This window comes from Leishmania mexicana, chromosome 26, assembly GCF_000234665.1.
Source record: "Leishmania mexicana MHOM/GT/2001/U1103 complete genome, chromosome 26".
NCBI lineage: Eukaryota > Euglenozoa > Kinetoplastea > Trypanosomatida > Trypanosomatidae > Leishmania > Leishmania mexicana.
In genome coordinates, this window is record NC_018330.1 from 671,322 (window position 1) to 695,847 (window position 24,526).

A 24,526-nucleotide genomic window follows, 5' to 3' on the forward strand; every position below is an offset into this window, starting at 1 on the left:
CGCCCGGCGCAGCTGCCACTGTGGGACCTCATCCTTGATGCCCGGTTGTGTTGTCTGCGTGCATCCTGAACATACTGTACAACGCAGCGGCCACATCCGTCTGGCCTTCCCCACACGCTGCTCTGTTGTGTCATCTCTCTTATGTACGGCGGAGGTTGGACGCGACGCCAAAGATGTCTGCTCTCGCTGCTGCACACAAAGCACCTGTGTGGCGGGTCTGGTTTGCCACAGACGCGTTTGTCTGTGCGAAGGCGGACGAGTTCGACCTATTTACTGGCTCCTCCACTGCCACTATCACCTCGCTCCAACGGTAAGCATCGCCCTCTCTCCTCGCTCTCCTCCTTTTCTATTGGTCTCCGTGAGTTGGTTTTCGACGCGGGAATGCGCACGGAGCGTCGACGGGTTTCAGGTGCATGTGCGTGTAGGCCGCTCAGCGCTGATCTTCGTCGTGCATTGTTGCCGCCGCCATGTACAAGAAGGCGCTGAACGCGTTCTTCCTGAAGGTGCACCCCGACTTCTTCCACCACAATGCGCAGCAGCAAACTGTGAACCAGAATTCCGTGGCTCAGCTCAATGAGCTCCTAGCGTGGGCGCGGGAGTTCAAGCAGGGGACGCTGCGCGCACCACCAGCCACGTCCATCTCTTTTGCCTTCTATCGCCGCATCGACGAGAAAGAGGGTGGTGGCGCCGATGCCGTCACCACGCAGCGGTCGGCGCGCGCAAGTGACGCTGGAAGCAGCGGTGGCGAAGGGGAGAACGGCGGCGACCGGCCGAAGGAGTCGTTCTTCGCCAAGCGAGCGTATCGGGCCGCAGACTGGGCGTCAGACGGCGGTGACTTTGACGGCTCTGGCGCTGGCGGCGGCGCGTCATTGCACCGAGACTCCCAAACCGTTCTCATCCACTCTACGTTCGAGCTTCCGCAGGGCTTTGTCGCGAGCGAGTCGAACCGTGGTCTGGTGGAGCGCTCCGTGAACAAGTTCTTGCGCGACTTGCTGCGTCGCGCCGAGTGCATCGACTCGGTCACAGAGTCCATGTCTGTCGCCGAGGACGCGGCAGCGGCGCGACGAGAGGCAAAGCCGTTGCGTCGTCGTCGTGCAGACCCGCGGGCGAAGGCCAAGAGCGGTGGCAAGACCTTGCTGGACGAGGCGAGCGAGGCCATGACGATGCAGTGGACGCTGACAAGCGTGCCCACGCTTGAGGAGCTGATGGACGCCGATCAGGTGCTTTTCGCCAAGACCCTGTCCCCCTTGCAGTGCTCCGCAGCGCTGCACACCCTGCGCGCTTCTCTCGGCGAGCTGCACTACGATCAGTGGAGCTCGATGCCGCTGATTATCGATGACCACTTCGCCATCGGTGCAGGCATCACGGGAGGCCTGACGGTTCCGTGGGACTTTACGGCGCTGCAGTTTGCCAGCTTCCTTCACCAGAACGCCGCCGCCATCGCACAGTGTCGCACCTTAGCGGCAGTGTTTGCGACGGAGGTGGAGCAGCTTATAGCAGAGCTGTGCACTGCACTGGAGTTGGATGACGTGCTCATTTCGTGTTCGCACAAGGAGGCGGTGAATGTGCTGCGGCTGCTGCATCGCAACAAGGAGCTGCTGCACGGGTACGGGCTGACAAACCTGACGCTCGAGATTGGCATGCGTCACGCCACGCGCGCCAACGGCGTCGTCATCGTTGACGTGTCCATGAAGACAATGGAAGAGCTCCGCGAATGGCTGCAGGCGCTTCACGGCAAGCTTGACCTGCAGCGCAAGCTTTACAGCGTGTCGAAGCAGATGCTGGAGACAACAATGTGGCACCTGACGGAGTTCCGCAGCATGGTTGAGCCCGGTGGCGTGGACGCTTTTGTGAACAACGACTGCACGTACGCGCAGCGGTTGGCGTGGGCAAAGGAGCTTTTCCGCATCGGCCCTGCCCTGGCGCACTGGGACTGGCAGGAGTTCACGTTTCTGCTCAGCCCCGAGCTTGATGTGGACTGGAGTCGGCGTCAGCTGAAGCTGCCACACAACTTTGACGGCGACGCCCTCGTCCGCTACGTCGAGGATGTGCAGCAGAGCGCTAAAGAGAAGGAGAAGGAAGCGCTGCTGCGCGCGAGTGCGGTGCGTCGGCTGTCAGACGAGGAGATCCGCGCACAGACGCACACCGCGGACTTGCAGCTGAACGACGGCACGAGCGAGTCTGAAAGCAAAGAGCAGGTGCGGCGGCAGCGCCTCGAAGACCCACTCGTGCCTGGGATGCAGCCGGTGTCGGAGGCGATGCGGCATCTCTACCGGCAATCGTCACCGCACATGGACGAGTACATGACCTCTAGCGAGGACAGAGTGGACCCTCTTAGCGTCGAACGTCCACTCTCGCACGCCGTTACTTTCAACAGTGACACAGAGGCGGAGGAGCAGCTCAAGTGGGAGGGCTTCTACCAGGAGCCCTACGTGGACCAGATGCCGACCGGCGACCTCGACGACATGGCGCACACGTACCGACTCACGAACCGCTGGCATCGCGAGGCGGCGGCGAAGAAGCTGCTGGAGGAGCTGCAGTCCACTTACGGCAAGAAGAGTCGCCGGTTCGACTACCAGAAGATGGGTGATGTGCTGGAGATCAACAATGCTCGCGTGCAGCCGAAGGGGTTCCCGGTAGTGGCGCGGGGTATGAAGCCGAGCGAGGGGTAGCGAGAGCAAGCCGACGCAAGCTGTGAGTGAGGGAGCGAGACAACGTAGCCCCCCCTCCCCTCCAACGTCCCCCCTCGTCCCGGTGAAGCCACCGAGAGGGTTCCCACGCTCACCCTGCTGCTGCTCAGCTGTTCAAAGCACACCCTTAGGTTTTTCTTCGGCTCCACCTTCACGCGCGTTTTATTCGGTTCCCCAATGGGTGCTTCTCCCCCTCTTTCTCATGACCGATCAGCGCGATGTGCCCTTTACTGCTATGTGCTTGTGTGTGCCTCTAAGACCTAAGTGGGCTTCTTCTCGCACTCGCGTAACCGCACACAGACGTGGTCGCATCCATGGAGGCAGACGTGTCATGTTCCATCTTCCCTCATAAATTCTGTGACTCTGCCTCTACGTGTGGTATCATCACACATCCGTAACCGTTGCTTGTCCCCTCCTCTTCCTTGTCTGCGAAAGGAGCGATGCAGTACGGAGTTGTAACGACGCTGGCGCAGAGGATGGCGGGGACCGCTCCGCGTCGATAGCGTCCCGCGCAAGAAGAGGCGATGCGTGCGTGCGCGTGTTTGCATGATGCTCATGCGCAGAGGTGTATGCCGCCCCGCCCTTGCCTCCCTCCTTATTCCTTTGACTCGGTCCACACCCCTCTCTCCTCCCTTTCTCCCGCCTTCGCCTCACTCCTGCGTGCCTGCTGGGGGGGGTATTTTTTTTCTCTCGTCTTTTTTGAGGGATACTTTTGTGTGTGTGTGTGTGTGAGCTCCCTCCACCCCTCTTCCATCCGCCGTCGCGCGCTGCGCTGCGTGCGTGATCGAACAAGCCTTTCCTTCCTTCGTCCTTCGTTGGCCGCCTTTGGCTTCCGAGGCAAGGCATCCATCAAACCACCGCGGCTGCTTCTGTGGGTGCAAAGAGCGGCGAGATGGGAGAAGTAGGGGTGCGAGGAACGTAGAGGTCGTGCTCTGACGCCGTGTTCTAGCTCTTACTCGCTGAGTGCAAAGGTAGCAGCAGCAAGCGGAGGCACTTCACCGCTGCGGGACTGCGATCTGGATGCGGAGCGATTCGCTACGATGGGCTGAGCATGTTTTTGCCTCCCCCTCTTTCCTAGTCGCCCCCGTCACGAGGAGGGGCGTACGCACATCTCGCAGTGCGTGGTATCACTGGGTTCAGGTGTCCCCAACACCCTCTGTGTTGGGGGAGGGCAGGTACCCCCCCTCCCCCCTCCCTCTATCCCTGCCCATGCTGAACCACTTCTGGTGGTGACAGGGCCAGGTGGCTACGACGTGTGTGGGGGGAGGACAGAGAGATGCACCGCTACCGGTGTCGGCGGTGAGGTCGTGGATGGCGCTGCGTTGGAGCCACCTGCGCAGCGAATGGCGTGCGTGTGACGTCTGAGTCAGAGGCCGTGCTCTCGGATGGCTGAGTCGGCGCATTGCTGCAACGCGTGCATCTACGGCTGCTCCGCACGGCGCGGCGGGTGCCTGTGGCAGGTCTGGAGGGGGTAGGGCGCCGTTTGGGCACATGCTGTATGGCTGAGAGTGGACACGTTGAAGAGAATCTTTGCTACGCTTCCGCTGCGGTGCCGCTGCCACCATCAAGACACCCGACTACTGCCCGCTGTCTTTCTCTGTGCGTTGGCAAGAAGGATAGGCAGGAAAGAGAGGAGAGGAGCTGGAAGGCCACCCTGCCGGGGCCCGGTGAATGATGGACTGACCTATGGAATCTACTGCGTTCTTTCTGAGCGTTGCGGCGATGTGAACCTCATTGAGTTGCAATCTTCAACGAAACCTATGTCTGACTGCCCAGGGCGCCTTGTGCACCGGTCGGCTCGGTGGCTGGCCTTGCCTCTGTGTTTGTGTGCGTCGCGCATGCGTGTGCGCCTGTCCAACTCTCGTCCTTTCACGCTGCAGGCTGTGGGAGGTGGTGGTGCGGCCGGCAGGCCAGCATGACGAAGCGCCCGGGAGCGAGTGACCGGTGTCACCTGTGGGAAAGCAGCTCGTGTTACCGCTCGAATGGATGCGCTGTGCATCTGCTCCCGTATTCGAGGCTTTGTGTGTCAAAGGGCTGCAAGACAATGACCAAGCTGTGTGGGTGTGCTTGCTTGTATGAGGGGGTGGGGAGAGGGTGCATGAGGCTGCAGGCACTGCGCTGGCCTTTCAGCAGCCAGCACCCGCGCCACCGCCACTGTTGCCGTGCGCGAGCGGGAAGGCCACCCTGCCGGGGCCCGGTGAATGATGGACTGACCTATGGAATCTACTGCGTTCTTTCTGAGCGTTGCGGCGATGTGAACCTCATTGAGTTGCAATCTTCAACGAAACCTATGTCTGACTGCCCAGGGCGCCTTGTGCACCGGTCGGCTCGGTGGCTGGCCTTGCCTCTGTGTTTGTGTGCGTCGCGCATGCGTGTGCGCCTGTCCAACTCTCGTCCTTTCACGCTGCAGGCTGTGGGAGGTGGTGGTGCGGCCGGCAGGCCAGCATGACGAAGCGCCCGGGAGCGAGTGACCGGTGTCACCTGTGGGAAAGCAGCTCGTGTTACCGCTCGAATGGATGCGCTGTGCATCTGCTCCCGTATTCGAGGCTTTGTGTGTCAAAGGGCTGCAAGACAATGACCAAGCTGTGTGGGTGTGCTTGCTTGTATGAGGGGGTGGGGAGAGGGGGCAAGTGCGGTCCGCGGGGACACTGACAGATCTCTGCTGTCTTACCTCTCTCTCTCTCTCTGTTTGTAGGTCGGTAAGTTTCGTTCACCGTGCCATATGGCCGTAACCGACACCTTTACGCTCTGTTTTATAGTCAGCAGTGGGAGGCGTACGCGCGTTACCTTCGCCTTTCACGTCTGCGTCAGGCGAACATGAGCGACAGGAAACGATGGAACAGCTCACGCACTCCGGTGCGCCCTTGTGCCGGCATACACGCCTCTACACCTTTTACACACACACACACACACACACACAGACACACACGTCACGCATGTGTGGTGCTGCGAGCTTCATGCAGATGACGCTTGCTCACCCGCAGCCTATTCACTTTTCCTGTCTTTGCGCTTTGCGATTTTCAACTCGCCGTTCCCCTCCACGCCACCTCGGCTGCTTTCTACGGGGTTGCCCCTCGTCGATGCAGCTTCAACGTGCGCCTGTCCGTTCGTTTGCCGTTGCGTGCCCGCGCAGACGTCTTTGTCCCACCAAAGAAAAAAAACGAACGTGCACGAAGTCTACTGCAGCTGTCGTGGTCATCCTTGACGTTGCACGCGGGACTGCTCGACCTCCACCAACCGCGTGCATAATCCTCGCGTCGCACTCGTCACGCGCTCTTCGCCACCACCGCCCTTCTCATCCCAGGAACGCAGGTACGACAAGAGTCGAGTACATCCTCTGCTCCGCCGCTGCTCCTCTTGCCATCAACAGCAGGCTCCACCCACTTCTCTACTTCTTTGGTCTCGCAAGCGCAGCACCACACACACACACACACACTATCGTATCCGTTGCGCAGTAGACGACGGCGAGGCCAGAGGGACCGCCGAACACACACAAACACACGCCAGAGCACACCAGAACATGTCACTGGAGACGTGGGCGGTGGCCGCTGTTGCCATCGTCGACGTGGAGGGCACGCCGCTGCTCCTGCGCACCTACACGTCTCCAAAGGACGTGCTCAACTCTCCCGCAGCCCCGCTGCACGCGCATCTCTACGTCGGGCCAGAGGACGTGATCAAGCTGCACTTTGTCCTCTTCGCTTCCCTGGACCGCTGCGAGGACATGCGCGAAATGGCGGCGCTGCCGTCGACTGGTGTTGCGGCGCCATCGTCAACGGCGCTCATGGGGGGCGGCACCGAAGCCTCCCTCGTTGCTAACAAGAACGGTGAGTCGTCTGGTGCCGAGGTGGGAGGTCTTGTGGTCGGCACCTCGTCCGTCACAGCCTCCATGGTAAACGCGTCAGCAGCGAACACGGCGCGGCTCATCTCTCCGACGACGGACGCAAGGTTTTTGGGGAAGCTTCTGGAGAGCCACCGCATGCGAAGCTACGGCTTTCGCTCCGCCACCGGTATCCATACGCTACTGGTGACCGTAGGCGGTGATGCGCCGGCGGATGCGATGGTGCCGCTCTGCCGCGCCTTATACGAGTGCGCCTCCGCGGCGCTGTGCAATCCGTTTCGATCTCCAGCTCAGTGCTGGCGCGCTCAGGAGCAGCTGCTGTGGCGAGCGCCGTCGTCTGCGCTTGAGGGTGAGACAGCCGGCGCGACGACATCGCAGCTTGCGGAGGGGGCGGAAGGCAAATATGAAAGCCAGAGATGCCCTCCCTGCACGCAAGGCGGAGCTGCTGCCTCTGCTGCAAGATGGACTTCCTTTCCATCCGGAGCGATGGAGTGGAGCTGGCCGCGGCCGGCCCCGACCTCCCCCGCGGCTCTCACTGCGGAGCCAACGCTGGCGCTGTCGCGCACCTTCAATACACAGCTTGAGAAGCTGCTGTCGAGCTTCACCGTCACGGCGCGGAGCTGCATCGTTCAGTGAGGCGCTAGGTGCATTGCCGGTCATCTCGCTCTCGCTGTCACGGGGCTTCCCTTGCAGCCTTTGCAGCTCTTTTTGTTTCGTCCTGCTCGATCGCCGCGTTGATCGAGGCGGGGGAGGAGGGCAGAGGTGGGTGGCGTGGCGTGACAGGCGAGCGAAAGCCGCAAGCCCCCATCCTTGGCGTGATGTGTGCACGTGCTACTTGGCGGAAAGGTGGAACACGGCAGCGTCGGTTGAGGGTCCACTGCTTCTTGTGCATGCGCATGCCCTGTCTTCCCACGACATGTTGCTTGTGTCTCGGTCTCCGGCGCAAGGAACCCGCTGAGGTATCGAGAAACTCGAGGCAGTTTGAGGGGTGAGGAGTGGGAGAGGAAGTTGTGCGGCTTCCGACTTCCCTCTCCGCTAAAGCGCTGCAGTTATGCCATACGCGATGCAATGTGATGCGCCGCCTTGCTCTGCACGGCGCACGAAGCAAACCCAGTCGGTGCACCAGGATAACGAGGGAAAGTGGCAGTGCCTCTGCTACATGTGCGAGGTTTCACCTCGAACGCTTCTGCCGCAGGCTGAGTGGTTCCTGTGTCCCTACAGTCCTCACACGGTTCCCTCTTACCGCTTCCATCATCTCTCTACCCTCTCCCCCTCTCTCTCACGCCCCTCCCTCCATCCCACCCCCGGGCAACAGGAAAAAGGGGACGCATGCTTTGCCTCGTCACCCCCTCCCCCTCCCCCTCCCCTTCCCCCTTCGTGCTGCTTCGGACACCCGTTCTTTCGCGGGTTTTGTGTGCGTTGTACTCCGCTTTCCCTTATCGCTGCGTTTCTCCTCCGTTCGTTTTGTGTGTGGGACGCCGGCGCACACACTTAACACGTGTCACGGTGAGGGGGTCACAGAGATAGCGCGCGCGCACACACGGCTAAACACACACGCACACCCACACGGCGGGCCCTAGAACGCTTCCCCTCTTCTCTTTCCTGTTCCCCTATCTTTGCCTCCTTCATAGGTGCCCTTCGTATTGACACGCACACACCCACCCACATACACACACACACACCTCCATACACCCACCCAACCACCCACCCACACCTACACACAACACACACACACACACTTAGAGTCGAACACCCACGCAGCTTCTTTTCTATACACCCACACCACCCCACCCCACCGCGCACGGACACTCAGACACGCGTTCAATGGACATAACGCCCCGCTAACTCTTGTGCACACACGAAAAACACGTAGTACGACAATGGGTTCCGTAGAGGAGATCGACTCCTTGGCGGAGTCCATGTACGCCAGCCCAGACCCGGAGGCTCGCCGGCTCGCGCAGGGGCGTCTCACTGCTCTCACGCAGGAGAACGCAGATGTAGCCCCGCTCGAGGCAATCTTTGCGCGGTCAAACAACCAGTATGCACTGATGTTCGTGTCGCAGGGCGTGGTGACGTGGTTCAGAGCGAACCGAAAGTGGCTCTCCAACGAGCAGCGCTTCGAGGTGGTGGTAAACATGTGTGGCACATGCGTGCAGCGGGTCAGTCTTGCCGGCGCCCCGCGGCACGTGACGCTGGGTCTCATGAATGCGTACGCAAAGTTGACGAAGCTGTGCTTTGAGAAGGGCACGCTTCTGGTGGAGGCGGTTGCCTTTGCGCTGCAGATGCTTCACGACGCGTCGCCCTCGTACGCGAAGAGCGTTTCACAGAACGGCGGGTGCGGCACGGCCGCCGGCTCGCACGGAGGCAACGACGACAAAGCAAACCTTATCGGCTCCTCGAACGACGGCGCGCCGTCCTCGTCAGCAATGGGCGGCGGCGCCAGTAGCATCTCTGCCAGCAGTGGTGGCGGTGGCGCGAGCAGCAACGACGGCGGCCCGCTTGGCTACGGCATCATCCGTCACTCCCGCTTTGCCCCGACCGGGTACCGCACCGAAGAGGAGCGCCGCACTGCCTACTATGTTTCCCTGCTGCTGCTCAGCACCCTCGTTAATGAGTTTAGCAAGTACGACTCGGCCAAATCGCAGACGTACATGAACTTCTCCTCTCACCGCCGCTGCAGCAACAACTTCCGCGACGAGTGCATGCTCGACATCTTCGTCGCCAGCGTGGCCGAGTTGGAGGGTGTCAACAGCGCATCTCCCATGCTGCTGGAGGTGACGGAGTTTGTGCGGGACTGCCTCACATATGACTTCATGGCCATCATGGTTGATGAGACCGAGGAGGCGCTGTCGGCCCAGTTCCCGAGCTCGTGGAAGGGGGTGCTTCTTGCGCCTCACACGTGGGACGTGTTGTGGGGCCAGCACGCCACACTGCCGTACCCCCACTGCGCCACGCTGCTCACGGGCCTGACGAGCATGTGCGGCGTCCGTCGCACTTTCTTCGAGTCAACCGAGGAGCGCGTCCAGTACCTGAACGGTGCCCTGACCCACCTCGTCCACACAATGCAGCTCACCGACGGACGGCTGAAGGTACCGCACTACGTGACGGTGCTGGCGGAGGCGTGCTACCGCTTTGTTTCCCCGTTCGGCTATCGCGATCTCCACCTCAGCTCCGTCTTTCAGACGTGGGTGTCGGCAGTCCGTGCCGTGTCCCTGGACGTCTTCCGCATCCCATTCGGCCAGTCCGGCTCCTTCACCACGGCGACAACCCTGCTCAACTTCTGGAGCCGGCTGGCGACCTCGCGGCGCATGTACAGCATGTCGGAGGACTCTGCAAAGGACCTGGAGCTCATCTCGCCTGAGCTGGTCATGTGCTTCTTTGAAGCCCGCGTGCAGGTTTCAGGCGGCAGTGTCCAGCAGGGGCCATCGCGCCGCGACACGAACAACGCTAACGGCGACCTTGAGGGGATGGAGTACAACATGGAGTTTGACGAGGACTTTGAGGCCACGATGGAGTCGATTCTCGCGCAGTCGGACGCCGCGGCAACGCTGGCTCTGCTGGAGCACACGGAGGCGATGAGGCTGCTGGCGAACTACGTTCACAACGGACTAGGCTCGAACGTTCTGACCAGCCCCAGCGCCACCACCTGGCTGTTCTACCTCGCCGGCGGGCTCGTGCGGCATGTGCTGAGTGCCGTCGAGGAGTCGGCGGTGGAGGCCTGCTCGGGCTTCTTCATGTTCTGTGTCGATTGCGCGAATCATCGCCGCAGCGGCGCCGCTGCTCCACCGAGGTCGTCTCTCTACAGCTCTTACGTGGAGCGTGCACTCCTGCACTTCTTGACGATGGTGCAAAGTGTGCTCAGCTCCTCGCGCCTGCATGAGGCACTCAACTCCGTCGTCACGAACGTCTTCCAGTCTCGGGTGGCGCTCTTCCAGTTCATACTCAGCAACACAGGGCACAACATCATGCGCGGTGTCACAGGCAACCGCACCACCGACGAGGAAACGGCACACATTATCCGCGAGTCCATCGAGCTCATCCGCAACGCATGCATGGATGTCCCGCACTCCATGTTAGCCGAGCTGCACCTTGAACTGCCTTCGGTGGTGGAGCTGCCCCTGGCGCAGTCGGTCCAGACCTACAAGCTGCGCACCAACCTTTCCGCGGTGCTGTGGCGGCTGCTCAGCGTGACGCCGTATTCGCAGGCTAACCTGAAAGTGTTCCTTCAGCCCATCGAGCTATGCATGCAGAACACGCTCGGCGGCGGCGGCGGCAACGACGCGCTCTTCACGGCGGGCTGGATGCGCGACCTGCGCGGCGTCGTGCTAGCGCTACGGGACAGCGCGGATGGGCTGAGCGACTTTGTCGAGTGGGTGTGCGACCACGCCAGCTCCTTCCACGAGGTGCTGCACAGGTCCGCGGGGCAACACAGCATGGTCATTGTCTCCTTGCTGCGCTTCCTTGAAGAGCTCGTCTCGCAGATGGGAGGTCGGTGCACGCTGGCGTGTTGCACCGCGCACAGCTCCAGCGGTCTTATGCTCTTCAAGCACATGTGCTCCCTCATCCAGAGCATCATTGAGCAGTGCATCACAGACGAGCACATCCAGCGCGTGAGCAGCGCCGGTGGAGGTGGTATGGTGGATGGCGCGTACGACATGATGCTGAAGCCGTTGGCGCTGTCCCTGAGTGTGTTGAGGAAGTCGATCCAGGGTGGCTTTGTGCCGCTCGGGGCCATGGCGTTCTACCACGACGAGACCTACGACAACGTCCTCCTCGGCCTGCTGCGCATGGTTGGTGTGTTTCCGTTTGTGTACTTTAGGGAGTACCCGAAGGTGCCCTACGCGGTTGTGAACATGCTGCGCACTGTGACCGAGGAGTTTGCCTATCGCCCCCTCATGAGCCTCGACGCCAGCGAGCTGGAGAAGCTCATCTCCTTCGTTGTGTACCTCTGCGAGGACGTCGACACGCAGACCGGCACGCTGCTGCATGGGCTGTCCTTTCTCAGCTTCATTGCTGGCCTTATTAGAGAGGTCAAGGCGCTCTCCACGCAGACGGTGTCGCCAGCGCTAGAGGCGCGTCCGCACGGCACCCCTCCGCCGTCTCCGATGCAGCTGCCCTCCTTCTACGCGAGCCCGTCTGGCCGTCTTTCGGGGACCCCGGGCAGCCTTGGTGGTCGCAGCGGCGGTGGTGCAGGCGGCCGCTCCGGCGCTGGCGCCTCGGCGCCGCGGGCGACACGGATGGCCAGGGAGGCGCTGGCTCGCACGCTGGAGCCGTTCAACTCGCTCTGGGAGCGACTCATCTCGGTTGCCATGAACGTCATTGTATGCCAGGACCGTGCCCTGAGCGTCAGCTGCGCCGTGGTGTACCCCATCTTCGAGGTGCATCCACCGTTCTGGTACTCTTTCGTGGAGAACTTTGTGCGCACCTACCCAGAACGGAAGCAGCCAATGGTGCGTGAGGCGCTCTCCACCCTATCTCACGCCGCTGAGTCGCAGGACAAGTTTTTTTCCGAGGTGTTCACCTTCCGTCAGACAATGCGCAATCTGTGAGAGGGGTGGTGGTGGTGGTGGATGACCGTGGGCGGGTCGACGGGTGCAGCCTTAGTATGGATGCTGTCATGTGTACGTGGCCTCCGTAGGAGCCGCACTGGCTCTAGACACTGTTGGCGATGAGATCAGAGACGATGAGTAGCTCGGTGACAACCGTGATGTTTGACATCTGTAAGTCCTTGGCCGGCTAATGGTGATGGTGATGGGAAACGGTGTGGCGTGTGCCGCCGTTTCCGATCACCTTGCAAGCGTGCTGCGCGCGTTTTTGGCAGAGATGGCTCACTCTCAGCTCGCCTGTACGTGCAGCCAGGTGGACGCAAAGGCTCGTGTATGTGTGGTCGGAGTGCCCATTAAAGATGTGGCGATCTTCCTGTGTGTGCGCGTGTGTCTTTCGCGAGTTGTTCTACACATAAACACGGCGATTACGTATAATGTCTCTCAGTGTGCACTGACCCAGCGAAAGGGAAGCCGCAGCGAACCTCGAAAAAAAAACGAGGAGGGACGACAACGGGGGCGGGGCGGAGTGGGTTGGTTGATTGGTGGTGGTGGTGGTGGGGCGGGCTAGTGGCGATAGTTGTGCGTGCGTGTCTGTGTGCTCTCTCGCCATCGCCCCCTTCTCCCCCTCTTCTCTCAAACTACGCGGTTCCTGTTCTAGTTTTCCGTCCACCGCGCAGCATCCGCTGAGGACTCGCCAAGAGGCACGAGGTAGGTACCACTCATCCCGCGCCCGACGCCACACAGACACCCACAAAAAGACATTGTGACAGACACGCAAACGCCCAAACCAGTGCCATGTGTGTGATGATATTCACTGGGGAGGGGAGGGTGTGGGGGACCTTTGCGCTGATGCGTGCTTGCAGCTCTCGATGTCCATCAGCTCTGACCAGCCACAGGCGCGAGGCGTAAAGGGTCGCCGTGGTTGCACAACACACGGACAACGTGTGTGTGTGTGTTGCACGCATCCGACTGGCATGGGCGTGCTCGGCAGGTACGCGTCACTTTCTCTCCCTGTGTCGGTGGGACAGTCGCTGCCAAGCAGTACAACGGCCTCTTTGTAACCGCTGCATCTTTGCCTGTGCACCCTCTTCTTCGCTGCCTTGTTAGCACCCTAGACGTGCTCTCTTGCCTGCTCTCCAGTGTGCATGATTGCGTGCACGCGGGACTGCCCACCGGTTCACCAGCGCTGAGCACCACACACCACACACATACCTACATCACAGCGGAGCGTATTAACACACCAGCTCGCACACAAGCACAACCGCGCCTTCTGCACCGCCTCACAGAGCGAGCGAGAAGCGAGGGGGAGAAGCACTGGGCAAGGCAGGAACGCACACATAGCAAGCGGCGAAAAAGGAAAGCACGCAGGCGACATGTCTGCTTCGAACAGCCGCACCGTCGAGGAGGTCCGCAAGGACTACGCGAAGCTGCTGGACCCGCAGGAGCCATTGGACAGCCGGATGCGCGAGCTTTACCGGCTCAAGGAAGATTGCCTCAAGACCGTAGCCGGTGTGACGGTAATCCTGGAGGCCATAGACACCACCGATTCAGTCTTGCTGCAGCACGAGCTGGCCTACAACGCTGGTCAGAGCGGCCGCGAGGAGGCCGTGCCGGAGCTGGAGCGCATCCTGCGCACCACTAGCTACGATGTCGTGACCCGGCACGAGGCGGCTGAGGCGCTTGGTGCCATCGGCTCGCCGCTCGCGCTGCAGGTACTCCAGGCGCATAGTGCCCCCGCCACAGAGCCGGAAGCGCCGATCCGCGAGACCTGTGAACTCGCATTGGCCCGCATCGCAATGAAAGTAGCGAAGGGTGACGCTGCCGTGGCTCCGCCAAGCGGGTGCGAGTTCGTGTCTGTGGATCCGTCGCCGGCGTTTAGCGCGCTGTACTCCCGCACTGACGAGCCGGTGCCGCACACCGTGGAGGAACTGGAGGCGGTGCTGCTGGATACGTCAGGCCGTACATGTCTGTTCCGCCGTTACATGGCCATGTTCACCTTGCGCAACTTGGCGACGGAGGCAGCGGTCGCAGCGCTCTGTCGTGGCCTTCGCGAGGATACCGTCTCGGCACTGTTTCGCCACGAGGTGGCTTTCGTCCTCGGGCAACTCGAGCGCCCGAGCAGCCAGCCAGCTCTGATTGCGGCTCTCAAGGACGAGGAGGAGGCACCGATGGTGCGGCACGAGGCCGCGGAGGCGCTCGGCGCGATCGCCGATCCGGCGACGCTGCCCGTGCTGGAGAGCTACGCGACGCACCACGAGCCGATCGTCCGCGATAGCTGCGTGGTGGCGCTCGAAATGCACAAGTACTGGGCGAACTTCAACAGCCTCGCTCATCCGCAGCAGCAGGCGGCATGAGAGGGGTGTTCAAAGGGAGAGGAAGGCAACGTGGCTGCGGTGTGTGACCTCTCCAGCCCCCTCTCCCGTTTCCTTTTTATCCGTTCGTGTTTCTGCTTGACGCGTCCTCTGTATCTTCAGGGAACGGGGGTTATTGTCGTGCTTAATGCCGTATGCGAGGCCTGCTTCTCTCGTCGAGGTCTGTTGGACATACGCGTGCGCGTGTGCGTGTGTGCGTGTGTGTGCACGTTCTGCTGTGCGTGTGTTGGACGCCCTGTAATCATTAACATGCCGTAACAGAAGGCAAGGTAACGTGAATTGATACCAAACCGATCCGAACAACTTTCTTTTGCGTGCGTGCGCACGTGGGAATGTGGACGTCTGCTCTCGGTGTAGTTTCCAAGCTTCGCTCACAGATGGCGATGGGCAATGGACGTGTGTGTGTGTGCAGGTGTGGGGGTGCAGGGTGAAGGCGGGAGACACCGTACGGAAGGCATGTTTTGTGACGTAATCTGATTTCCCGCTGCTGCCTCTCCCTCTCCCTGTGCGGCTGGTGATGACGGCCGACAGCCGTGTCCATGCGTGTGTCTACGTGCGCGTGCTGGTCTTTCCGAAACGCTCTCATGGCCTGCGTTCTTCTCCGTTTTTTTCCACGCCTCACCCAGCCCGGAGCGGTCTTTTCGCGCGCGGACCCGTTCCACCCCCGCCCCCATTCGTTCCCTCGCCTTTCATCTCTCTCTATCTCTGCACCCCACTGTGGCGGCTCTTCTCGTGCACTCCCTCCTCCCCTCCATCACACACCAGCCCGTGCGCTCTTACAAGAACTTGCACCTCTCCACATCGGTATCGACAGAGATGTCTAATGGTGAAGGCCCACTTTGAGGGGCGAAGGCGGTCAACTCACTCACGCGCTCTCCGTCTCTCCTCCTCAGCGTTTTTCGCTTCTTCCCTGAACCAGCGAGTGAGTGTGCGCCGGTCCCTCTGGCCTTCGAACTGTTGAGTGTCGCGCCTCTGTGCGCCTCCCTCACGCCATAGCGGTGCGGCGGGATCTCGGAAGCGATCGACTTGGCCTTTGCCTGTTCAGTGGAAGCGCCCACTTTGCTATGTCCCGCCACTGCTGCCTCTCGCTTCCGTTTTCTCTTCGAAAACGGTCGCCAGGTGACCTCATGGGCCCCCTCCCCCTCTCCCGTCATTTTCAGTGTCCGCGTCGTCAGAGTAGGCCCCGCCCACCCGCGACCCCCTTCGCGTCTGCACCCGGTGAGGCAGGAAGGCGGAAGGATGAGTGGCACCGCACGCTCGCCAGCATGCAAGCGCCGGCATACGCGCGTGTCTGTGCGCGTGTACTAAAGACGCGCTCTAACCCTGCCGGCATGACCCTCTCGGTGTGTGTAGGCGGCACGTCCACACACACACACACACCTACATACATGCACACTCATACGCGCACGAAGATACCACCCATATATTCTCCCTCCTCCTCCCTCCTCCTCCCCCCCCCCCACACACACATATATATATATATATACATATAACATGCATACGCATAACCAGAGCGACGCCCAAGCACAGCGCATCAGCGCGTGTTGTCACCACTCCCCCATCACTCTCCCTTTTTTTCCATCGCGCTTTCTCACTGACCTCGCGTCGGGCGCCTCCAGGCTACCTGCAGCTGGCCTGAAGCACAGGAAGAGTGCAAGGCAAGCAGAATAGACGGGTGAGGTCGACATCGAGAGAGCAAGAACGCAGTTTGCGTGTGCGTGGCCGCCGTAATAGTGCAAGGCGTGTGTCTCTACATCTATAGCAGACAAGCCGTTCCACATTGGAGAGGTGGTGGGCCGCGTTTGGGGCTTGGGCGCACTCATAATCTTACTCAGCGACCAGGAGGCAACTGGACAGCTGTAATGGGGTTCGCATCCGCGTATGACACCTGGGTAACACCCATGACCCGCGAGGCTGTAATATTCGGTCCTATGGTTTGCTTCTGGTTCTCGCTTCAGTACATCTTCGCACGGATGCTGCCGTCGCACATGCCGAATTGGAAGAGGCTGACGAGGGCTCAGCAAGATGACATGATTGTGCGGTGCTGCAGCATCGTCAACGGCTGCTTAATGTCCGTGTCTGCCGTCCTGTTCTTTGTGAATCTCATCAAACACGGCGGTGTGGTACCGAACGACCTGTACGCGACGGTGCCGTACTATCGATTTAGCCGGGTGACCATCTCCGCCTACTTTGTGTGGGATATATTCGTGTGCTTCTACTACAACTGGACCTGGGCATGGAAACTACACGGCTTCTGCAGCTTCGTTGGCAGCTACACCCTCCTCTTTCCCTTCTCCGAACATTACGCCGGGTACTACACTGGTTGCTTCGAGCTGAGCAATGGCTTCCTGCACGTCTCTGTGATGCTGCGCACCATGTCGGGCATCGCAGACCAGCGGACGCAGTGGTCCCTCATCGAAACCCTCAACAACTGCGCCACCGTGTGCGAGTACATCTTTGGCGGCCTCTACGCTCTTATCCGCGTCATTGGCGGCACCTACGTCACCGGCAGCTGGATGTACAACCTGCTGAGCACATGGCGGTCCGACATCGTCCACGGTGGAGAGCCTGGGTACACACCAAAGCTACACAATGAGGTGGCGGTGGGGATCGCTTCGGTCGCCCTGTCTGTCTTGCAACTGCTGCAGTACTTTTGGTTCGGTGAGATCTTCAGGCGAGCCATTGGCGGCGGTGGTGGCGGCGAGGAGGACAGGAAAGTGGCAGCTTCTGGCGCATCGAAGGCTGAGGGCAAGAAGAGGAGTTAATCTCGAGCGAGAGGGTGGGGGACTTCCTGTTTCCTTCCCTCCGGTCACCTCCTCCCCACCTTTGCCCATGTGCACTGGGCTTGCTTTATCTGAGGGTATGTGTGTTGCGTATTGTGCGTTGTGTCGCTGTGCTAGCCTTGCCGATATGTGAGAAGACAGGCGTGAAGCACAGGGGCCCATGCACTTCCCTCGCTGTGTTTTGTATGCACCACCGCTCTGGCCAACCGAGCCCTACAGGAGTCCGAAGAGAAGATGCTGAAGGTGGTGAGGGGCGGGGGGGGGTAAATAGGGCGGAAAAAGCGTCAGAGGTCGCGCGTGGACATATGCGGAGGAGGGCGAGCGCGCAGGTGTGGAAGAGCGAGGCACATGCGTGGATGTGTCTGCCTGTGTGCTTGTTGTGCCGGGCGAGGATGGCGTGCGACGGGACTTGTTGGCGCAAGGCGCATCTTCGTCCTTTATCCCCCCACCCCCCTCTCTCCCTCCTCTTGACGGTCTCTCCCTTTCCTTAACGTCGCACAGCTTCGTTTTTTTTGTTTACGGTGCTCTCCCCCCACTTCAGTGGCTGTCGAGGACGGTGCAGGTGGGCTTTTTTACGTGTGCATGTGCGTGTGTTGGAGGGGAAGGGGGAGGGGGGAGGGGTGTTGGGCGGATGGCTCGCGTCGCTGTCGTGTGCACCGCCTTCTTCCACCGCCACTTCTGGTTTTCGCAGCACTTGGCTGTCCTTTGCTTCATGTCACCGCCGTGCTCCGGAAGGATGAGCCAGGGGCTAATTTACCCATGAGCATATTTACTTATGCACGCATACCGGTGCGGCAGTGGCACTAGGGAGGGAGAGGGAGGCACACCAGCGCAAGAGGGGCAGATGCAGCAACTCTGAGGCCCGTCAACTGCCCGAATGGACGGATGACAGTCCAGGCCTCCCTCAACTCGGGCGACAAGACGAAAAAAAATGAGCGTGTTGTGCTTCAATGCGTGTCTGTCTGTCTGTCTGTCTGTCTGTGTGTGTGTGTGTGTGTGCATGTCTGAGGGAAAGCGTGTGTAACGACACGCTCGTCATCTCGTCTTCATCTGCCGCACGCCCCCCCCCCCCCACTCATCCCTTTCTTTTGCCTGCTTGAGCGGAACTCTTTTAGCGTCGCTTCGCCGTTGCGAGGCGCAGCCATAGACCTTAACCCTCTCCTCCACCCCTTCTCCCATACACGTATACAAACATGCATATGCACGGGCGCAGACATCCGCCCCCTTCCCCTTCACACGCGTGTCTTGAGGCATATGTGCCGTTTGGAACTACCTTCTTGAGAAGACGTCACCCACAGCTCATGAGGGCGGAGTGCGGCAGAGACATCGCAGGCGCGGAAGTCGCCGCTGACACCGCTGGTCCTAGGCGCGTTCCTGGTGGCAGCTGCAGCCCGAGCAGCATTGACACTATACTTCCCAGTGCGCAAGCCAGCGAGTGCGGCCCAGGGCAGGTGAGTCGAGAAGACGGAACTCCGAAGGCGACGCTCAAGCACATTGCTCTCAACGTTACCAGCGCCTCACCGCGAGCGGAAGAGGCTCCTGTCTCCGCCGCGACGTCCGCGGCAATGCACGGGACACAAAACACACGGGGGCTCAGCCCCACCGACTTGCAGGGGCACAAAGGATTTCGCACTGTCGACGCCGGATCTCCGCCTTCTCGCTGCGGGCTCCCGATCAAGTCACTCTTCATGACGCGCTCCACACGCATCTCTATAGTCTCCAATGATTCTCGGAACACCTCACAAATCCAGATCCCCACAGCTGCATCGACCACGGCAGGTGACGCTATCAGCGACGCTGTTGATGATGCACGGGAGCTAGTGGACGCCAGATCCTCACCATTTCACTCCTCGGCCCCTCCCCCGCTGATGCCGCCAACCACTACGCCGTGCAGACTGAGCCGCCTCTCTCACAGCGCTGCGACCGTTTTTGCGGCCACGTCAGCGTCTGAGGTGCCAGAAGGGCGTTACAGCGACAGTAGCGCGCCTGCCGAGCTTTTCGCCTCTTCTTCGCGTGCTGCTCCTGCTGCTGCAGTCGCTCCGGTGGCACATGCAGCTGAGTTCGGCATTCACGGGGACAGTTATGCGAAAGAGGCGGCGCTACTCAAGAGTGTTGCTCAAGAGGGCGATCAAGCCACGCCAAACTCGCTGGATGGCGCACTGCCACCACCGCATCTTCTCACACAAGTACACCGCGCGCTCACTTCCGCCGCTGGGACCACCGGTGACTCGACTGGTTTTTCATCCGCGAAACCCCTCTCCCCTTCCTCCGCCGTCGACGATGCCGCGCAGCGTGCGCAGACGCTGATGGAGGCCACTCATGCCCGCAGCCAGCGGCTCAGTCGCACATGGGAGCTCTCTGCCCGCCATCATTCGCGAGCGGCCAGCGGTGTGGGCGCTTGGCTGTCCTCGGCATCGTCAGCAGAGGTGGCGCAGCTGTGGCCGCAGCGCGCGCAGGCCACACCACGGTCCTCAGTCTACAGGGACATCCACGACGCGCCGGAGGGTATGTCTGGTCGCAGCGCACTGCTGCCGCGACGCGGACTTCACGTGCCCGGCGACAGTGCTGATCCGACCTACACAACGGCAGTGGCGATTGTTACCGATGTCATCGGAGTCGGGGATCGAAACGGGGAAGACGCGCGTGGCCAACGCGAAGTCGCACTTCCGTCAACTGACCCGCCATTTCTTCACCGTCATCTTGCGGAAAAAACGGCGAGCTGCTCGCCGGCGGTAGCGGCGGTACCCGAGGCGGCGCGCCGTGTCCCGGATACGACCGAGTCGTCGACTGCCTCGTGCGCGAGTACATCGCCGGTGAACTTGACCACCTCACAGCATCCTACTTCCGTTATCCCCTACTCCACAGAGTCCCCGAACAGAAGCGCGCTGGCGAGTCAGGAAGGCTCCTGTGTGTTGGCCGCACCTCCCTTAGTACCGCCCACTACACCGCCGCTAACGGCATCATCCTTTGGTGAGCCGGCAAAGGCGCTGCTCAGTGCGCCTCTCACGAACGCTTGTAGGGACGGCCAGATCGTCAACGACGGCGGCAGCGCTCTCCACCTCGATTTGGAGCAGGCGGTGGATGAGCTGCCGTGCTCAAGTGACGCAGCCGGTAGTGCCGAGTGCTACAGTACTTTCGCGGGTGTTGTGTCGGGAACCATCGGGCTTGAATCGGTGCTGGCAGACACAATGCCGCATGGTCGCTGCTTTACATTGAACATGTTGACCACCTGGGGAGACGCGTGCGAGGTGGGCCTCTGCGGGCTGGAGTTGTTCGACGACCGTGGCCAACGATTGCTGCCATGTCCCGCAGCAGCTACGGAGGCGGCGGCTGTGGTGTCGCAGACGGTGTCTGTGGAAGGCGGCGTCGTCATACTGGCGGCCACGCCAGCGAATGGGTTTGTGCGCGGCTTCGCCGAGTACACGGCAACCGTCACGGATTTGGTGGCCGCGAGTAACGTTGGTGCTGCGGGTGGTGAGAACGCCGTGCAGACCGACTCGAGTGACGATGCTGTGTGTGGTGATCCGCGGCGGCAGCTCCGCGCACTGATCTGTCCACACACACTCAATACGCACGACGAGGCGCACATGTTCGCCGTGCCGTACACGGCGGGTAAACCGCACCTTATAAGCTTTGTTTTTGCAGAGCCGGTTCGACTCTCTGTGATGCGGCTCCACAACTACGCTGGCAGGGGCCGCGTACACACCACGAAAGGCGTGCGCATTGCCGAGGCGTGGATGGAGGAGACGGTGGTCTTCCGCGGCGAGGTGCGCGCGAACTCTGGAGAGCTGTGCCGTGAAGAGAGCGCGGAGGAGGCGGAGGACGGTGTCGTTCACGGGCACGGCGATCAACGCGCCAGTCAACGCTCATCTCTGCCCCTTACGACATCTTTCTCTTCGTACGGCCTTGAGAACTGCGAGAACATTTTGTGGACGACGGATGCCGCAGTGCTGGCACGCGTCATGGCGCACGGCCCGCCCTCTACGACTCCACCACTGCGCGAGGTGGACGACAGCGACGGCACGCACGGCCGCCGGCACACTGCTGGGGTTTCGGTGGAGGGTGGGGCAGCTGTACCACGTGGTACGGCGCCAACGTCTACCGCACGCGACGATCTGCTCAGTGGGGACGCAACGCCTTGCCGCCCTGTGTCTGCTCGCTCTTTGACGACGGCGCGAAGATCGCAAGCCCCGCCTGCTCGCTTTAGATTCTGCAGTGCACGGCAGGCGGACACTACCATGCCGTGCCGCCGTCGTGCCTCAGCTGACGGTGCACCGTGCCTTCGAGGTGACAAAGACACTGTGACCCCCTTGCAGGTGTGTCCTGTGCGCGTTCCTGGCTCCAGTGCTGCAGTCGAGGCGTGGGCCGACGTCGCGACGGACGCGCGTGTGCACAAGGTGCCCGTCGGCTCCACAACCGATTCGGCGCAGCCAGAGCTGAACAGCGGCTCTGGCCAAGACGACCGCCAGCAGTTCAAGCAAAGGCGTCGCCACCTCAATCGGCAGGCGGTGCTCGACCCTGATCGGTGTCCTCGACGGGTGACAGCGATCTGCATAATGGTGCTGAGCACTTGGGGAGCGACGCAACACGTGGGCCTCAGCTGTCTACGGCTAAGGGATGCAAGCGGCGACGTTGTCGGTTCTGTGGATGTGCAGTGTGCCGCCCTCCACTACCCGGATGGCACCAGCTCCGTTTGCGCAAGCCGCAGCTGCAGCGGCAGTAGGGCGACCAGCGCGATCGAGAACCACCACCACGCCCTAAGCGCGGCGTGCAACAACGACGGCAGCAACGGCTCTGTGAATGCGCAAGGCGATGTCGACTGCTGTGGTGAGTGTCACCTCTCGAGGAATGTTCGCGGCCTCTTGCACAGCGAGGTGTACTCGGAGGAAGCGGCCCGTGGCGCCAATCAGCAGGCATGCCCTTCTGGTCCGTGCCTCCTCCCATTTCAAAGCACTATGCAGCTTGTCTTTATCTTTCGCGACCCGATCCCCTCGCTGGGCTTCCTCGATGTCGCGAATTACTCGGTGGGGGATCAAACGTGCTGCGGGGTGAAGGATGCACGTGTCTTCTTCGCCGAGGAGGCAGAGGAGGGCGCCACCACTGCTACTTCGCCCCGTGCTTCAGCGGAGGTGTTTCGCCAGTTGTGGTATGTCGGTGTTTCCTCGCAGAGTCGACGGGCTTTGGCAGCGGCGCGAGTGTACGAGGTGACCCTGCCGGCTGGCGTGACACTCCGGAAGGCACCTGCCTTTCTTGGCTCTGCCCGCTTCCAAAGCTATGATGTATCTTTGTACGGCCCCGGTTTGCCACCACCTCGAATCGCTTTTCCATTGACAGCAACCGTCCACGACGACGACACTGCCGCCGCCGCTACTGCTGTTGCTGCTGCTACCATACTCGGCGCACAAGCCCCACGAAGCAATCTTCAGCGAGCGCCGCCGCCGTCAACGCATGACACTGGTATGCCCTTTGCCGATCACCTTGGCCGCTACGAAATCGCGTTCGGTCCAGGAACCGGTGGGGTCGGCAGCAGCAGCATCGAAACGGAGGCGCTTTCAAGCGGCAACATCAATCGGAATGGGAAAGGGGGCCAGGCTTGTGCCCAACGCCGCCATGGCCGCGCCAGCTCATTTTCCTTAACGAGCAGCCTCGGAGCCTCCATGAACATACGGGCCAACGTGGCGATGCACCGCGCGCGCATGTCCCTTCTGCAAGAGCGGCCTGCGTGGTTGCTGGAGTACCAACCGTATGTGACGCCTCTCTTGCCAGTGGGGTACGTGTGCAAGCTGCGGCTGACAGTATGCGCGCGCGATGTCCCTGCCGCTGAGCCTTTTGACCCTTCCGTTGGCTGTCGTGCAGGGGCAAGGGAGGCGAAACCTACCTACGCGAGCGCCGCTGCCGCATCTTCTGTCGCGACGGCGTCGGTAGCAGGGGAGGCGCCGGCACAGGCAGCCTCTGTGATCACCGCCGGCGACTCTCTGAAGGCGTACTTGAAGGAGTGGCTCGTGAAGCCGCTCCGCGCCTGCAGCCTTGTGAACGAACACGGCGACGTGGTCAAGCCTATGCGTCCAGACAAGTACCGCGCCATGATGCACGAGGAGGCGGCGCGGCGCCACGGTACGTCTTGGCAAGACGGTAACGGCGATGGGGATGCACAGCACGAGCGCGCACTGACACGGTGTGTGCCGATGGTAGCGGAGAGCATGGTGAGTGCTGTGCCCGCAAATCACCGCAGCTTCGTGACGAGTATGCACGCGATGTCGTCACCGCAGCCGCCTCTGCAGGTCATTGCGGAGCTGCTTTACGTCGCGGACGTGCCGTTTTGCATCTCACTCATGGCTCTTCACAAGCCCCTCGTCGTGCGCGGTTTGGCGGCGTGGGTTCGGCAGGTGCAGGTTTTCGTGGATGACGCGCTTGTCTTCTCTAGTGGAGAGGCTTCTGTACGACTGACACAGACCTCACCAGGGAATGGCGCTGCGCGCGAGCCAGGTGTGGGCGCCGGGGCGCGGACCGACGATGCCCGGGATGCTACAAGAGCAGCAGCATCTGGCAGCTTCGGACCCCAGCTCAACAACGGCCGAGGCAGCACGGCTGATGCTGCAAGCCAGGACGCACAACTGTGGGGAAACCTTCCGGAATGTGCGACGTCCTTGAAGCCTTACGTGGTCTTCACGCTTGACCCAAACCTACTGGACGACCTACGCGCTGAAGCAACGGGTGCTTCCTCATCATAGCCGTCTTGAGCCCCGCGCAGTAGGAAGAGACCTGGGGGTGGGCAGACAGGGCGGACGGGGAGGGGAGGGGGAGGTTGCAACAGTGGCGGCGGCTACAGTGGCACCATGACGGATGACCCGGAGAGGACGTGTGGATATCCGCACGATAACGGCAACAGACAAGGCTTTCAAGACCAGCTCGTGTGCTGTGCAAGAGAACCCAAGGTGGGCGATGTCTCCAAGAAGATGTCTGGGAAGGGGCGAAGCGGCATCGGCAGGAGAGGAGGTCCGATCGCAGAGCAGGCGGGGAGGAGGGGGAGGAGTGCGAAGCGCTCGTAGCCCTTTCTGTTCTCTGCTGCTGGATCTGTTGCCTGGCCACGCGCCCCCCTCCCGTCTCTCTTTCTTCTCCTCCTAACAGCGTTGTTGTTGTTTTCCTTTGTTTGGGCTGTCTCGCGTGTGTCGAGTGCTGCCGTGCGTCCGATGGACTGTCTTGCTTTGCCGTTCCGCATACGCCGCTCCCTCCTCCTTCGCGTTTGTGTACACGCCGTATGCTGCCTCATCCATCCCTGCGCTGTGTGCGGTGGGGG

The 24,526-nt window shown here is 61.3% G+C and overlaps 6 protein-coding genes across 6 annotated transcripts; all 6 read left to right on the plus strand.

The window, feature by feature from the left end:
• Nucleotides 1-467: 467 nt before the first annotated feature.
• On the plus strand, nt 468-2,672 carry LMXM_26_1880 (conserved hypothetical protein; the record flags this gene model as incomplete). Its single annotated transcript, XM_003876441.1, has 1 exon — nt 468-2,672. The coding sequence occupies one exon, from the start codon at nt 468-470 to the stop codon at nt 2,670-2,672; it is 2,205 nt and encodes a 734-aa protein (XP_003876490.1).
• A 3,538-nt stretch (nt 2,673-6,210) lies between these two features.
• Nucleotides 6,211-7,164, plus strand: LMXM_26_1890 (conserved hypothetical protein; the record flags this gene model as incomplete). The annotated part of the gene is made up of 1 exon (XM_003876442.1): nt 6,211-7,164. The coding sequence occupies one exon, from the start codon at nt 6,211-6,213 to the stop codon at nt 7,162-7,164; it is 954 nt and encodes a 317-aa protein (XP_003876491.1).
• Nucleotides 7,165-8,408: 1,244 nt separating this feature from the next.
• On the plus strand, nt 8,409-12,077 carry LMXM_26_1900 (conserved hypothetical protein; the record flags this gene model as incomplete). Its single annotated transcript, XM_003876443.1, has 1 exon — nt 8,409-12,077. The coding sequence occupies one exon, from the start codon at nt 8,409-8,411 to the stop codon at nt 12,075-12,077; it is 3,669 nt and encodes a 1,222-aa protein (XP_003876492.1).
• A 1,370-nt stretch (nt 12,078-13,447) lies between these two features.
• On the plus strand, nt 13,448-14,428 carry LMXM_26_1910 (conserved hypothetical protein; the record flags this gene model as incomplete). The annotated part of the gene is made up of 1 exon (XM_003876444.1): nt 13,448-14,428. One exon carries the CDS (start codon nt 13,448-13,450, stop codon nt 14,426-14,428), a length of 981 nt encoding a protein of 326 aa, XP_003876493.1.
• A 1,880-nt stretch (nt 14,429-16,308) lies between these two features.
• LMXM_26_1920 (conserved hypothetical protein) lies at nt 16,309-17,211 on the plus strand (the record flags this gene model as incomplete). Its single annotated transcript, XM_003876445.1, has 1 exon — nt 16,309-17,211. The coding sequence occupies one exon, from the start codon at nt 16,309-16,311 to the stop codon at nt 17,209-17,211; it is 903 nt and encodes a 300-aa protein (XP_003876494.1).
• Nucleotides 17,212-18,422: 1,211 nt separating this feature from the next.
• Nucleotides 18,423-23,960, plus strand: LMXM_26_1930 (conserved hypothetical protein; the record flags this gene model as incomplete). The annotated part of the gene is made up of 1 exon (XM_003876446.1): nt 18,423-23,960. The coding sequence occupies one exon, from the start codon at nt 18,423-18,425 to the stop codon at nt 23,958-23,960; it is 5,538 nt and encodes a 1,845-aa protein (XP_003876495.1).
• Between the last annotated feature and the right edge of the window lie 566 nt (nt 23,961-24,526).